The 16,229-nt window shown below is 27.7% G+C and overlaps 1 protein-coding gene across 33 annotated transcripts in view; it reads right to left on the bottom strand.

The window, feature by feature from the left end:
* Positions 1-4,621: 4,621 nt before the first annotated feature.
* Positions 4,622-16,229, bottom strand: part of LOC107452081 (bromodomain adjacent to zinc finger domain protein 2B) — a 124,629-nt gene continuing 113,021 nt past the window's right edge. For all 33 annotated transcript variants that reach the window (XM_071179855.1, XM_071179852.1, XM_071179854.1 and 30 more), the window contains 11 exons: positions 14,673-14,831; positions 14,057-14,235; positions 12,730-13,175; positions 10,443-10,656; positions 9,125-9,214; positions 8,251-8,307; positions 7,815-7,924; positions 7,603-7,648; positions 7,301-7,518; positions 6,351-6,494; positions 4,622-5,286 (listed from right to left, as the gene is read on the bottom strand). In XM_071179855.1, coding sequence (XP_071035956.1) covers positions 5,136-5,286; positions 6,351-6,494; positions 7,301-7,518; positions 7,603-7,648; positions 7,815-7,924; positions 8,251-8,307; positions 9,125-9,214; positions 10,443-10,656; positions 12,730-13,175; positions 14,057-14,235; positions 14,673-14,831 — 1,814 coding nt within the window. In that variant the 3' untranslated portion in view covers positions 4,622-5,135. The remainder of the gene's footprint in view (positions 5,287-6,350; positions 6,495-7,300; positions 7,519-7,602; positions 7,649-7,814; positions 7,925-8,250; positions 8,308-9,124; positions 9,215-10,442; positions 10,657-12,729; positions 13,176-14,056; positions 14,236-14,672; positions 14,832-16,229) is intronic.

The raw sequence follows: 16,229 nt of genomic DNA on the forward strand, positions 1-16,229 counted from the left end.
AAATTTTGACTGTTAAAAGGAAGAAAAAAATTTTACTAAAAAAAAGTTCAGACTATGTCAATATCGTTTTATGATCATAATGTATAATAGCAATTATTTCTAAAATTTTTAACTGTTTATTAGTTTAAAAATCCTTAAACTAGTTCTGTGTCTCAGTTTTCTTTAGCATCTTTCAGGGTTTTTTTTTTTTCCTTCTTAATATCATATGGAAGATTCAAATCATAACTGAAAATATCATTTGATAAATTTAATTTAAATTATGCTATTAAAAGAATGTATGTGATATTTTCACCTCTGCCTAATAGTTTTTAGATCATGTTTAAGAATACTACAAAATTATGCAATATATTATACTTCAAAAAAAACTTATATGCATCTACTTACTATATTATTTATTAAAAAGCTTAAATCAAACTTTTTGTAAATATATCTGTAAAATAAATTGAACATTTTAATATTTTGAAAAATAATATCATTTTATCTGTCAAGTTAAATTCACTTAAAATATTCTTTTTCCAAGTTAATTAATTTAGTGTCAAGTTTTAATGCTTTTTACATTTTTAAAAAATATTTATTTTAATTTATAAAATTTTTTTAACTTAGAAAGGCTAATATATTCTACACTGCCTTATTAAAACTCTTACTTATACTAATTTTAACTAAATGAATTTCAATATGAATGAAATCCAATTAAGTGCTTTGAATTTGACTGCCATAAATAATTCCTTTACTAAAACTCGAATTATTTCTGCATGATTAAGTTTATGAAAATAAAAAAAGCAGAAAAAGTTTTAATAGTTTGGTCAACAATAAATAATGAACCTTAAATGCAAAATGTTTACTGTTGAACTCTGCTTCTCATTTGAAATATATAAAAAAAAAACAGCTCGCTTAAAATTCTGAAGCCGAGATATTTAGTGTAAGATTTTAATTGAGAAAATTACATGTCTTATGTACAATACCTAAATTTTATTATGTAATATTTTAAGATATCAAAACTAAGTTTCGATATTACTGTTCATTATTTATTTTCAAGCACAGCATGAGTTTTGCCCTTTAAGCAAGATATTTAATTAAATAAAATTTAATAATTTTACCAAGTAATATCCTAGGAAACGTTTTTTTTTTCAAAATTTTTAAGAGTTATATAATCATCATTAATAAATAACTTTCAATGCAACTCTCTGTTCCATAGCTGTTACTTATATATTTGTTTTCTTTACTATTTTTAATTCAGCACTCATTGTATACTTGTATATATTTCTTGAAATGTTTTAAAATTTTACATTTTTAAAAATGTTTCTAAAAAGAAATGAAAAAAAAAACAGTATTCTTCTTGAACACGTTAGTTTATACTTCATTACCCGTTTATGTGTGCGTAGTTTTTAAATTATATATATATTATTTATTTTATTGTGAAAAGTTACATTTACTGCCTCCTAGGAAAAATTATAATAAAAATTGTTGAACTTTTTTCAGCTTGTCTTTTTTATTGGAAAAACATTTCTTTTTTTTTAAATTTACGATCTCTCATAATTTACAAAAGAAGTTTTATTGTCATTAATTGATAAATCATACAAACTTAAGGTGCTTCCCTATTATGAACTTTCTGTTTTTGCGCCTTATAACTCGTGCTTTTAAATTACTGTATGAGTTGTATGAAATAGTTGACGATCTAGTCAAGTTAGTCACCAAAATAATTAAATGATTATAAAACAGCTATTTCAGAAAAAAAGGTCCCTCTTACCTATGATTAACATGAAATCTCGAGTCTTAAATTTTTAATGACTCATTTCCTCCTCATAGCTAAATAATTAACTAACTATTAGCATAAAACACTTTCCTATTGCAATTTTTTTTTCTTTATTTTCATTTTTTTTTAAAAGTAAACACTGTTTTAATATAACTGTTTCTATTTTATTTAAAAACCTACCATTCATTAAAAAATATGCAGCTAAAGTTTTAAAAAATTTGATAGCTATAAAATATATATATATTTTTTAAATGGAAATGTAAAATTCACTTTACTATTTCAACATTACAGACTGCAACACAAATACAATACCTTTCATACACAAAACAAACACCAATGAATCATTTATTACCTTAACAAAAAAATTACAACACCAAGATAAAATATCAATGGCATGTCACTATTTTGGTCATTAGTGTATCAAATTTCCTTACTTTTTTAGGTATTGGACATAAAATGCCCAGACTTTTTATTGTTAATTTTGGATCCCTCGACTTTTCCAGAGTTAAATGTAAAAAATCAAGAGAGTAATGTACAAGGGTTAAAAGAAATTCTCACTGAGCCAAAGAAATTTCGTTTTTTATTCATCTTGTACAAATTATACAATAACTGTTGAGACAAATCCTGGCAGTTTAACAAGTCACAACCTATAACTAATCACTTAAAACAGATAACCAACCAGATTAAGTGAGAAGAGCCATTTCCTGGTTTAGTTGAGAGGTACAGTGGAGGTTATAATTCATCGTCAAGACACTGTCTGGTGCAGAAATTTGTCTCTGATTTCTCTTTAATTTATTTATATTAAAGGTGTAAAGACTTACCCAAGTTTGATTTTTTTTTCTTCTTCTTCATGGTGACAAACAGTTAATACACGAGGTACTTTATACATGGACTTAGAGAATATAAAACGGCTTACTTTTAAAAACTAACTGGCTTTTAGCCATTCATGTACAATACTAAACAGGCAGACGTAGAAAGCCACAACGAATTGAACTCACTAGGTGAGTGCACAAAAAATGCAATTATTGCATGTCACATAAAACACAGAAGTATCTTTAAGTTTATCTATTATCCTGAAAAAGACTCTTGAATTAGTGAATTAAATTCTCAACAGTAAAACAGGAAAAATATGATTGACAAATAAACTATTTGTAAAAAGAAAATAATAGTAATACATGACAGTGGCTGTTTCAGTTGCAGCGACTAAAATACATTTTTTATAGTTGCAAAATACAAAATGAAAGACCATTTTTAAATCAAGTAAATAATCTCATGGTCTGCTAAACAGTGTGTAACAAATTAATTTACTGACACTAATATTTCAAGACACAGTTCAAAAATAGAAGCGCAGAAAATGTTTTGGCAGTATTAAAAAATAGAAAGGGACAACAAAAACTAAAAAATGCAGCACCTCATAAATTTAAAGTACAAATAACAATTAATACAGCAAGGGTGCCTTTAAAACAATAGGTAGATATTAAAACTTTTTTTTCCTGAGTTACTCGTGCATTTTCCAAAAAAACATTTATATACACAACATAAAGCCAAGATAAGCCCCTGTAGAAATATGAGCTAATAAGAAAGAAATGACAGATTTTTCCCAGACCAGTACAACTTATAAACATGGCTTAGGTTTTCAAACTACAAATTGCTTCTGAAACTAGATTATTGTTATGAGTTATTGACTTTTAACAACCTTGAAAAAAAAATTACGAAAATTCTGAATTTTTTTTTTTTTAAAAAGAAGTATTTCTGCAATAAAAGAAATACTTTATAATAGTCTTTAAAGTTAGAATGTTTTATGATAATTTAAAGTCATAGTAAATAAGATACTAAAATAGAAATCTATACTCCATTTTTCCTTTTTAGATGAAAAACATTGAATGAAGAAACAAGTCAAATTACACTAGTAAAATTTTAATGTTGTAGAATGGAAATAATTAAAATAATATTGACCGAAGTCAAATTACAATGATTATTTCGCTTTTTAGTCATGTTTAAAAACGTTGTTTCCAAATTATTTTTTATAGGTCCGGTCCAACTGAAATTTATCTTATTCTGTTAGAACTACTTAAGTTTTAACTTTAAACTTACAAGTCAAGGTTAATGATATTGATGTTTAAGTACTTTTAACAAGAATCGCAAAAATCTTGTTTTAAAAAACAAATTGTAAAATTTTCATTAGGTTTTATTAACTAGAAATGTAATTCATTTTATGATAATCATAAATTTTCAAACACCAAATAATCCAGTTTCAGGGAACAAATTTTATATTTTACAGCAAGTTGCAAGAACTACCTATAACAACTTTCATTTTGTAAAGCAAATTAAAAATATTTTCAAATGCCTGGAACATCATACAAAGTTTAATCATTGATTAAAGTCACCGGGGAATCATTTTTACAATTTTTTAAAATAATTCGTCAATTATCTATATTTGAAAACAGAACTGCACGGGTATCGTACAAATATCCCTCTATATATATGTATATATATATAATATTTATATATTCCAATTGCTTTAGTCTTAAGCAATTGCACGTGTTAATGTACATAGAAGTAATAGCCGAAGCATGCATAAAATAATAGAGATAACACCTCATCACCTTACACCAGTTTTTTGTGAGGTTGGTAAAGCAGAATATCGACACATCTGCATTAGAAGAGTGTAGTTTGTATATTTTGAGGCATTGACTTAAAACCATCTGAAATTCTGAGAGGTCATAATTGTATGCAAAGATTTTTAAAACGCTATTTAATCCCTGAACATCACATCATGAAGAACAATTGGACAGATAAGATAATGTTTGAAAAAATTAAATCACACTAAATGTGAATGATAGACAAAGCAAACTATTTTTGATTCACAGGGGGGAGGGAAAACGATAAAATAATTTTTGAGCAATGTGGTTATGAAATTATAAATATTCCTTCAACATTTATATGAAATATTTACAACAATGATAATTTTTTTTCTCGTTTTTTTTTCCTATGACTAAAAAATAAGTAAGTATAACAATTTTACAAAAAAATGTGAAAAAATAGATACAATTGATCTAAAAAAACACAACAATTAGACAATATAACACATCATGTGGGGGGAAAGGAAAGACACAGATCATTTTTAAATAAGCATAAATTAAGTGATGATTATATGATTTGATGACATCAACAGTTGAACAATACGAATGCAGTCCAGCGTTCTTTTTTGTGCGACTTGATATAAAAAATGAAAGTATAATGAGTTTACAGATGTGCAACCACCTGCAAAGTTCTCTACAGGCACTTGGACATGGTCACGGCAGACGACTTCCTTTTTTTTTTTAGCTGGCATACCTGATCACTCTTTTATAAAGTTGAAATATTAGTGTAGGCAAGGTTATCATGTGCTGCTTAGTTCAGACCATTTAGTTTCGAAAAATGCCCTCATCGAGTGACCCGCTTGCCCTACAGGAGAGTCATCTTCATTAAAAGTTTCACAATTGTCAAAGATTAAGCGTGCGTCGTTGGCAAACTCTTCCCTATTTTTGTATCTGTTGAAAGAAAATATTACATTAAATGAGGGAAAAAAAATTATGATAATTTTAAGTACACTTTATGTTTTTCACAATAAATAAATCACTACATCCTTTTTCCTAATCTTTCAATTTAAGTTTGATCAATCTCGTTCTCCATTTGGTTAACTCCCTTCTTCTTTGCTGTAACTGGTTTGTAGTTTCATCTTATTCTTAAAGGCATGACTGAGAAATTTATCTGGTAACCACTGGCTACTGGAGGTAAATTTATTGGTGGCCACTTTTTGAGTTGAATGTACTTCAATAAGGATTTTGCTTTATAATTGTTACAAAAAGATATTTATTTTTATTAGTTTAAAAAAATGTTATTTGGAAATATTAATTTTAGAGGTTTGTTAGGAAAAACAAAGTTAACCACATCTGAAAAGACGTTGAAACAAACATACTCTGAGTTTCGATAAAAAAGGGGGAAAAGTCATTAAAGAATTTCATATCAGACGATAATGAAAAAAAAATCCTTTCATTTAAATAGATTGCAAAACAAGCTAGGATTGAATTTTATCGTCCTTAAATTTAGTCTTTTTAAAGATTCCTAATAGGAAATTCATTACAATGCAACTTGTCAAATATTTAATTTTTAAAAAAAAAATTGTAAACATTTTTATGCACATTATGCGGCTGCATTTCCAGGAACTAAGGAGGAGTATCATTTGACAAAAAGAGATGGGGGCTAATGATTGTAATTATTTTGGTGGCCATTTTAAATTTAATTAGCCACCGCATGGCGACTGCTATTCTCGCTTTTTATCTGTGTTCAGACACAGAAAAGTTACATCATGATAGAATGACAAATTACAAACATGTATTTGTGCTTTTTATACCAGTTCCCGTGGTATAAAAAACACATTATCTAACTGTATTTTGTCTTTTTTTTTAAATATATACATAATTTTATCATCTACCCATACTTTTATTGGAAGTTATTAGCTAAGATATTAGCATATTATATTAAAAAATAATTTTTCACTATTAAAAAATAAATGTAAAAAAATAATATTAGTGAAATAAAATAAAGAACTTACTGTCCAGAATCCAATCTACCACGCATAGTTTGAATATCCATGGGCTTTTTAATTACTTTACGATAGGTAGGAAATTGCTTAGTATTAACAGGAGTTAAAAAGGGCCAGGCATCCTCATGTTTCTGCATTTCATCTAAGATGGAGCTGTAAGAAAATTATTAAAAACATTTTAAAGGAAAACTAATTACATAACTAAAAAAAGAAAAATACAAATATTAAGACATTCTAAAAAGAAAAAATATTTAGACATTAGAAAAGAATAAAAATTATTAAACATTATAAGGAGTTAAAATAAATTAGATGTCATCACGCATCCAAAACAGAACTTTAAAATTTTAAATATTTAGAAATGTTTTAAAGACAACTAATTATGAAAGAAAACCTTAATATTTTGACATTTAAAAATGAAATGTATAATATTTAGACACACAAAATAGAAAAAATATAATATTATATACATTAAAAATAGTTTAGTATTAACATGAGAGGAAACAAATCAAACACCCATCCATTTGTAAGAATTTTCAATTCATCCAAAAAAAATAGAACTAAAATTATAAAGTTTCAAAAAGAAGCAACTTAACAAGTAGAAAAATGTCATAATTTTTAGATGTCTACCTGAGTCATTAAAATGAGTTGAAACAGATCAAACTACCTCATGAATTTGCAATTCGTTCAAAAATAAGAACTCAAATTAAAAATTCTTAAAAAGTTTTTTTTTTTTTACATAAAAAAAAAACTACTTAACCAGTAGAAAAAAAATTATAACCTTAAGACATTGGCATTAGAAATTGTGAATAGTGCTAATGTCCAAATATTATAATTCGTTTAAGATAAGTGATATATATAGAGAGATATTTTTAAGTGAATGCAAAAATTGAGATGGAAATTCAATCTGCATAAACATCTGCTATTATCATATCAATCATAGTTACTAATGATGAATATACCCGCAAGGTGCTAGGTCTTTATTTCCAGGAGGTGGTGTTTTCTCCTTTTCTTTCTCTTTTTCCTTTTCTTTCTTTTTCTTTTCAGAACTCTTGGACTTAGGAGTTTGATCTTTCTCGGCTTTTTTAGGTTTTTCGGGTTTCTCCGGTTTTTCTGCTTCTTTTGTTTCCTTGGGTGCTTCCTTTTCTTTATTAGAGTTACTCTTCTTTGATTTTTTTGGCTGCAGAAATAAAAGAAAATTTAAAAAAAGTAAGAATTAAAAATAAATTATTTAAGAAAAGGCATACAATAATGAAATACTCACTCTAGTTAAGCTGCAACCAGAACAGTACCATTTTCCTTTAGGCATTCTAGGAAAATAATTACATCATAAGTAAGAAAAGGAGAAAAAATATCTTTCTAAAATTAATACTTCATATAAAAACAGTATAAACACTATACTACAAAATTTTAAGCTTATGAACCATGCATGCACATACAAAATTTACAGGATACGTAGGATGTGTCATGTCTTACTTTGCAAGAGGTGGCTCCAAACAATTAAGATGAAAGGTCTTCGGACATGTTTCACATTTTATTAGTTTACCCTTAGTTCCACAAATCACACAGACATTATCTCCAGTAGCCTGCAAAATTTTAAATTATTAAAATTTACACAATAAATTCAATAATTTAAAAAATATAGAATTTTGAAAATATTTGAACACCCACTTAATGTTTTTTTCTCCATATATATATAAAATAAATTATGAAAATAAAAGCTTGTAATATAAATTTAAGAACAATATTCTATCCCAAAAGAGATCCCACATAACAGTGAAATATTTTTAAAAATGCATATGCCTGCTTTTTATAGATGACTTACATTATTAATTTAACAAAATCTAAGAAATACACTCTGTGACAAAATGAAGAAAAAAAATTATGATATTTTACTAGGAAATATACAAACCTTATTCAGACATTCGAAACAATACCAATCTCCTTCTGGTATAGTCTCCATTGCAGGCTAAAAAAACACAACACAAATTAATTACAGTCTCTAAGTTTATTCAAAGAACGTGATAAAAATTAACATTTGATTTCATTAAACAAGTCTGGTGCAAAATTATTAAAACAAGATGTGTCTTTAGTGAATGAAACATTATTTGAAAAACCACACCCTGTTTTTTTTTTTTAAAAAAAACTTTTTTAGAACTTTTTATTAGTTTAGATTCAATTTTTTAATATAAATGCACTTTTATTGTTATTTCAAAATTAACCACAGAAAATATATGAGGGCATATAAGTAAGTGTTTTTTTTCTTTTTGTATCACTAATTCTGTATGTAAAGCTAACTGTAAAAGATGATGAGATTAAAGACAAACAGTATTCTCTTTTCAGAAATAGTAATGATTATTTAAAACAGTCTTTACACAAATTATTTTATAAATAACAGCAAAATTTCATTATACTACATTATGTGATGCAAATCATTTACTAGTGCATACTTAAAACAGTTTTAGCTTTAAATAAAAAAAATTATAGTTTAGATATTAAATGGAATAACAAAATTAGATATTGAACGATGAATCAGCCTACATCAGTGTTACAGTGACACATTCCTTTTCGAAACTTAATCATTATAACTTATTTATGTATGTATTTTTATCTTCTTGTTTAAAATGTTTGTGAAACTTAAAGATCCTTTATCATATTGTTATTAATTTAACTTTCGCATAATTATAATAATATTTTACTTAATAAATGAGATTGATGTAAAATAGTGCCAAAAATGAGGAATAAAACTGCAAAAGAATAAAAAAAAAACATGGCAAAATGCTTACTTTGAAACAATAAGTATGATAACCTTTATCACAGCCATCGCATAATAATAGTTTTTCCTCATTGTCACCACTGTGACAAAATTGACAACTCTGAAAAAATATATAATACCATCAATATAAAAAAAAGCGAGAAGAAAAACACTGCGGCAATAAAAATTCAAAAATAAAACAAATGAATACTACTTTTATGTTATGCAAAACATTTACTAGCAACAGTTGTTAAAACAAATGATGGTCTATGAAATAATGAAATATTTTTAAATAGCATTGAGACAATAACATTAATAAGATGTTCTAGGGAGAAAAATTTTAAACGATCTAGAACAATTCTGGGTAGAAATTTTCTGAGTTCACAATACCTAGAACAATCTAAAATTCATATTTATAAATAAAATCATGACTTCGCACAAAAATTTAGGAATTAAACTTTTTAATTCTTCTAAACAAAATACTTTAATTTAGCTTTTTAACTGATAATTTTTCTATTGGTTTGTTTAGAATAATAGCCCATTGTTTTCCTATTTAGCAGGCTAGTTACTCTATTTAAAAACCAGATAAAAACTTTGTGCTTCAACATAAAAAAAATACTTAACAAAGAAATTAATATACTTTGAGTCAATTAAATTTTTAGCATATTATACTATGATATAGATTTGTGTTTTTCACAAAAAAGAATATATATGATTCTAGCAGATAATCCCAGGTGATCACAATAAAATAAGAGATATGTTTTTAAAGTGAAACCTCTGAAAAAATGGGCAACTAGTCAAAATTTTCATTTTTAGACATATGTAAGTTAACTGAGCTTAAAAATAAAACGTAAATATTTTCATCTTATAAAGGTCTTATCTTTGTTCCAAATATAAACAAAAATAGGTTTGGAAGGCGGCTAAAAGGTTTTACCTTTCTCAAGCATAGACAAAACGGAGCTAGTTACGTAATAAAACCGGTTAAACCTCTTCCCTTTCTTATGAGGCAAACATAAAACAGTTCAGAGGTTCGCGCATGTTGCGAATTCAACTGTTATCTGATAAAGTAAAACTGTATATCTTCCAATAAAACAACTGTTCTTTTAACACCTGTTTTGTTGCTACACTAGTTTAACACTTTAAGTTAAATGAAAAGTGGTAATGAATGAAGCATGCTGCAACAAGTTAGTTCATCCTTCTAGTTCTTGAAACATCTACTTTATAAAATTAGGATGCACTGCTCAACTATTACAAAAAAGAATGAAAACGGTTGCAATAACTGTAATTACAAAGTTAAAAGTTTGATAATAGAGAAAGTATGGCAAACATAGGATACAAACAGAACTTACAGCTCTCATAATGGATTTATCCCAAGCAGTGAAATTTTCTAAATAGTTAACACACATAGCGAGCTGAGCAGCAGTTTTGCACATTTCCACAGCATTTCTCCATTTTAATAATCCAGCAGGAATAAGTTCTTCATCTGTACCATCCACATTTGAACTGGTGTTGTTACTAGAAGAACTTGCAGAAAGGGCAGCTGATCGATTTAACTCATTTACACTAGAGAAAAAAAAATCACATTAATCTATATTTAAATTATTTTAATATTTAAACACAGTAGCAGTAAACCTCCAGCACAGTAGCAGGCACAGCAAATTATTGAAACACCTGCGTATTATTTTTCTAAGTTTATTTTTATTTTTAAAAAAAAACAGAGCGATAAATTGCAGATTTTTTTTTCAACACACCACTAAACTTGTTTATAATAAAAATTAAAAAGTAGAATCAAAAAAACATTTCAAAACACAAAAAGTAATAAATATTTTTCTATTGCATGATTTTAAGTTTTAAATGTGTAGGAATTTATTGCATTTTATTAGCATCATTAAATAAAGTTCAACTTAAATTTAAGAAATAGTTTTTATGTATGAGGACCTCACATTTGCAAATTTTTTTAAATGTATGCTAGATTAAGCTGAATTTTGTTCAATAATAACCTGAGGTCACAGACAAATTTGCATTTATGAAGCTACTGTGATACTGCTACTGGGTATGCAAAAAATCATACACATTTGATCACCATTTGTGTTTTGCAATATTTAGGGTTATATTACACAATTTTTCATGTTTGAGCAAAGAGAACTAAAATGCAATATTTTCCCAAGCTGGAACAATGATATCTGAATAAGTTAACCAACTCTTGGACAGCAAATTAATAGTCAATTTATAAAGAGGGAACCTAACTATGGTACTTGATCATTAGGATTAACTTAAGACACATGACCAATTTAACAGGTTTAATTATATTATTACACTCTTTATTTCAAATTAATTGGATAGAAAGTAAAAAGAAAATAAACCTATTTTTAAACTGCTTACATTTTTAGCCTTATTATATGCAACAAGTGGCTTAGGAATGAAAAAAATAAATAGGTTTAAAGTAAGCATGTACTTTGAAAAAAATTTGATTATTGGTGACATCAATCTCTTAAATGAATGTATTACCTAACGATCTCTAATTTTATTTTGAATTACACTGAAAGAATATATACAATTAAAGTGGAACTTTTTCCTAAATTAAAACACATAACCAAATTTACTGAAAGAAACCTCTATGTAAGTTTTTTACCTTTAAGATGGTAAAAAAAATTCTCTACTTATAGTATATAAATTTTTTGTTAGCAAAAAAACTATAAAAAAGTTGAACTACAAATAATAAAGCATTATAGATGTTTCATTTGCTATAAATTACTTCTAAATAGTATTTAAATTCCAATTTATGGCAATAAAATATGGAAATACGGCATTGTAGTTTTTTTTTGCTACTTATAACATTTTAAAATTCATAAAACACCATACCTCATGAACAGCTAGTTATCTTTTCAATTTGTGATGTGCAAAGTTAATTGCCAACTGAGCTTGGGGCCAAACTGTTAATATTTGCCACAATTTTGTTCAAATTGAAACTAATAACAGTTTTGAAATGCATTTTCCTTTCCGTACAAAGAAACAAGCAGAGCTTGTTGGTTGAACCATTTTCTTGGCTCCAAATATCTACAATTGTTGACGCAAAGAGCCACGGTGGGTCTGGGGATAGAGCAATCACCTCTGAATGAGGTGACCAGTGTTCGAATGCCAGCGGTAGCTGGTCGATACGAATTCCGCACCCAGCTCGCACCGACCAACAAAGACAACGCAAAATATCCACAGTGGTAGACGGAATCATGGGTTAGAATGCCCTTGCAATGGGACCAATTGTAAGATATGCTGGTGGTTTTTCTCTCCATGTAATGTAAATGTGAGTTAGTTCCATCAAAAAGTCCTCTACAAAAACTAATTTCTCCCAATACTAGATTCAGGAGTTTTTATGTCTTCTGGATTGGGTTAAAAATTAAAAGACTATGTAGTTAAATATTGGTAGCCATAAGGGCATATAGGATCAACTGTTCAACAACAGTTACATAAAAAAATAAAATTGTTGACAAATATTTACAAAGGAAAAAGAAAAAGTTAGAAGGTTATGCCCAACACCTGTCATCCGCCACGAGATTTCAATAAATTAAACCAAGTTTACCAGCAAACAACCATAGATATATTTTAATATATTTTTTGAATTGATGAAATTATAATTACCTTATGCCCAAAGGAGGCCTTAAGTACCGCCTCTCAATTGCAGTTTCTACTTTCAAGAGACGCCTCTTAGCTTCGTCAACTGGATTCAGCTTACCAGATGGTAGAGGTATAAATTCACTCTCCGTCCTATGGCCTTCTTCAATTAAAGGCTTCTCAGGTTCTTCAGCTATGGGTTCAACTATTTCACTTGTCTCAGTATCATTTAGTGAAGGTTCAACAGCATCATCCTCTGTTTTCTTTTCTGGATCTTCTTCTAAGGGCAAAGGCTCAAGTTCCTTCTTAACAGGTTTCTTCTTACGCGAAGAACTCTTCTTAGACCCTTTCCGCATCTGTCTTTCTTTGATAGCATTGTAGATCTCATCAGATGTTAGTGACGTCCATTGTTCACAGGCTGGGACGAATTTTGTAAGAGGATCTGTCGACAGTTTTGGAGGAGGTTTCCAGAACTGAAAGTTAATAAGAATAAATATTTACAATCCAAAAAAAGGTAAATGAGACTTATGAGAAAGCTACAAGAATAAAGATATTTTTAACTTCATAAACTTAATGCACTGCACTAAACGAGATCTATTTAACAGTATCCAACTTTAATGCGGAAAATCAATGTTAGTTGAAATATCACTATAAAGTAGGACCTCTGAACAATGGCCCCTTGCTGACCATTGTGACCGGTGTTAAGCGGTGGCCATAATCAAGAGTTATCAATGAATTAATTGTTCAAAAAAATTACGAAAATCACTAAACTATAGATTTAGCCCACTTAAATACGTCTAATAACTACCATTTCTTTTTATTTTAAATGTCATTAATTTAAGTCTTTTCATCAATATAGTGCCTTTTTTTACTATTCTTCATAACTTTTATTTTTTGTTTCAATTTAAGGAAGTTTTGCTTGTAATGATCACTCATATATTAATTTTCATTTATTAAAGTTCTCCCTCATACATTTTCACCAATCTCTACAATTTAAAGAAACGAAAAGTGAAATCAGTCAACAAATATTGGTTAAATGCATACACAAGTTATTTTTTTCATGCATGCGAGAGTAAATTCTCCAAATTACATGAAATAGAAAGCAATGACGAGACATTAGGCAACTAAACAAAACCTTTAAAATAAATAAATAAATTTTTTTTTTCAATTCTATATCAGTGAATTAATTGATTTACGGCAATCTGAATGATTTTTACGTCAATGTTAATTCATTTAGAATAATTCATGGTCAAGGAAAAACTTTTAGATTTTTAAAACAAAAGAATTTGTATATAATTTATGTGTGATAGAATTAAATCTAATTCAAAACCAAATTTAAATATCCCTTTCATACCTTTATCTGCATACTAGATCCATCAACTTTTTCTTCCAGGTTTTCAACTTGCTCGAGAATACCCATATCAACACGAAGAGCAATATCTGGGTACCAGAAATCAGCAGGCTCTAGTTCAGGAGCATTACCCACCATCTTGGACACTTCTTGGTCTTGATCAGTAATGTCCAATTCAGTGTCTGTAAAAAGACGGTCATTGTTTAGTTTTTAATAAATTCTAGAATTAAAAGGTTAAATAACTTCTAGAATCAATAAAATTTACTATTTGTCAAAATTTTAATTTTCAGAGTTTTTTTTATTGATGGAAATGTGACATATTTTAATTTAAACATTACTTACATGCATTAGTCACATGCGGAATTGCCCGTTTATGAGATATTGAATAAAGAATTTAAAGACATCAGCGCCAAAATCGACTAAACAGCACAAAATTAAATACATATTTTGTGCTAAAGACAACTAAACTTAAAGGTGTTACAGACTAAATCTGACTTCAAGAAGGCAAACAACCATTGGAGATTTTCTCATATGCATGCAGATTTTATTTCTATTTGAACAAGATATAATTTTTAATAAATATTTATAAAACATCTAAGATGGTGTACTAATTATATACCTTTATTCTGTCCTTGAGAACAGGATGTGCAGGCGAATGTGAAGTGCTTCTGTAACTGTTTTTGGAACATTTTTTCCCTGATGCCACGATGATGAAGAGCACTGATAACTAATTTCAGCTGATGAGGATCAGTGATTCGCCACCAACCTTTTTGCAATTCTGTGGGTTAGATCATACAGAATGAAATAAGTTTGTTGTGGAAAATATCAGACTTCAGAATAACAAAAAAGTAAGCAAAATTCAATTATTCCTCCCTCAATTGAACTGAATGATAATTATATAATTTAAATACTTAGAATATCATTGTATTTTAAATGTTAGTGTATGTGGAGGCGGTGATCTGTTTCTAAAACATTCTACTTTTCAGCATCCATAAGAGAGATTTTAAAAATCAGGATCATATTCAAATTCAGGAATTTATTTACATTAAAACCAACAGGAATAGTATAGCATAATTTCCCCCCTTTTCTTGTATTAAGTCTAAAAATATGGAAAAAATATCTAGCTAACAAAAGCACAAATAAAAAACATATAATAAAGATAATATCAAAATAAAGAGATAATTTATGGAACAACAGAGAGTTGTTGATTTTTGATGAGAATAGTTTCTGTTTTGAATTTAATCTTCATACTAACCCATTATGGGTTTTTCCATTTATTTTGCAAAGTTATTACTAACCCATTACAGGTATTTTAATTTAATTTTGCTAATTTATATGGGGTTGTCAAATAAATATGTTTTTATAAAAAATAAAAAAGAACTGTTTCTTTAATGTAACTATATTTAATTGGTGGCAGCAAAGAAAAGTGTGATTAATTATGTGAGGAGTTGGGAGAAACTGTCATTGACAATGTTATTTTGTGTGAGTTGATAAATCTAATTAAAAACTCGAAAAAATTTGGTAAAAGAAATGTTAGAAGTATTTAAAGAAAAAAAACCTGCCAAGAACGAAAAAGACAGGAAGAAAAAGAAGAGAAAGAAGAAAAAAAAACTGCCAAGAGAAAAAAAGGGCCAAGAACATCAAAACAAGAACGTCAATTTAAACTAAAGAAATTAAAACCCAACCAAGTGGTCCTTGAAATTGAAATATTGGTACTACTCAGTGGAATATGTTGGATATTCACAAGTTCATACAAAATTTTGATCCTCAAGAAGATGAAATTAGTCTCCATTTAGTAATTTTTGAGTGTCAAGCAAAACGAGAAGAAATCCCTAAAGAAGAGTGGGTTACTCATCGATTATCTTTTCTCTCACCTGATATAACAAAATTAATAACTAAAGAGTCTGAAAAACAAACTTACAACTAAGACCATGTTAAAGAAATTTCAATGAGACAGTTTAAGCTTAGTTCAGAAAAATTGAGGAATAATCTTAGTCCTAAAAGAATAATTGTATTTAGGAATAAACTTAGTCCTGAGAAATTCACAAATCGGTAGAAAACGTGAATTTTTAAACTGCTCACTGGCCTTGATTTCAATATTTTGTTGCTTAAGTGCTCTTTTTCAATAAAAAAAAAGAAAACGTTTACTACATAAACAAATCTAATAATCAATAAA

Source organism: Parasteatoda tepidariorum, chromosome 4 (assembly GCF_043381705.1).
Source record: "Parasteatoda tepidariorum isolate YZ-2023 chromosome 4, CAS_Ptep_4.0, whole genome shotgun sequence".
Classification (NCBI taxonomy): domain Eukaryota; kingdom Metazoa; phylum Arthropoda; class Arachnida; order Araneae; family Theridiidae; genus Parasteatoda; species Parasteatoda tepidariorum.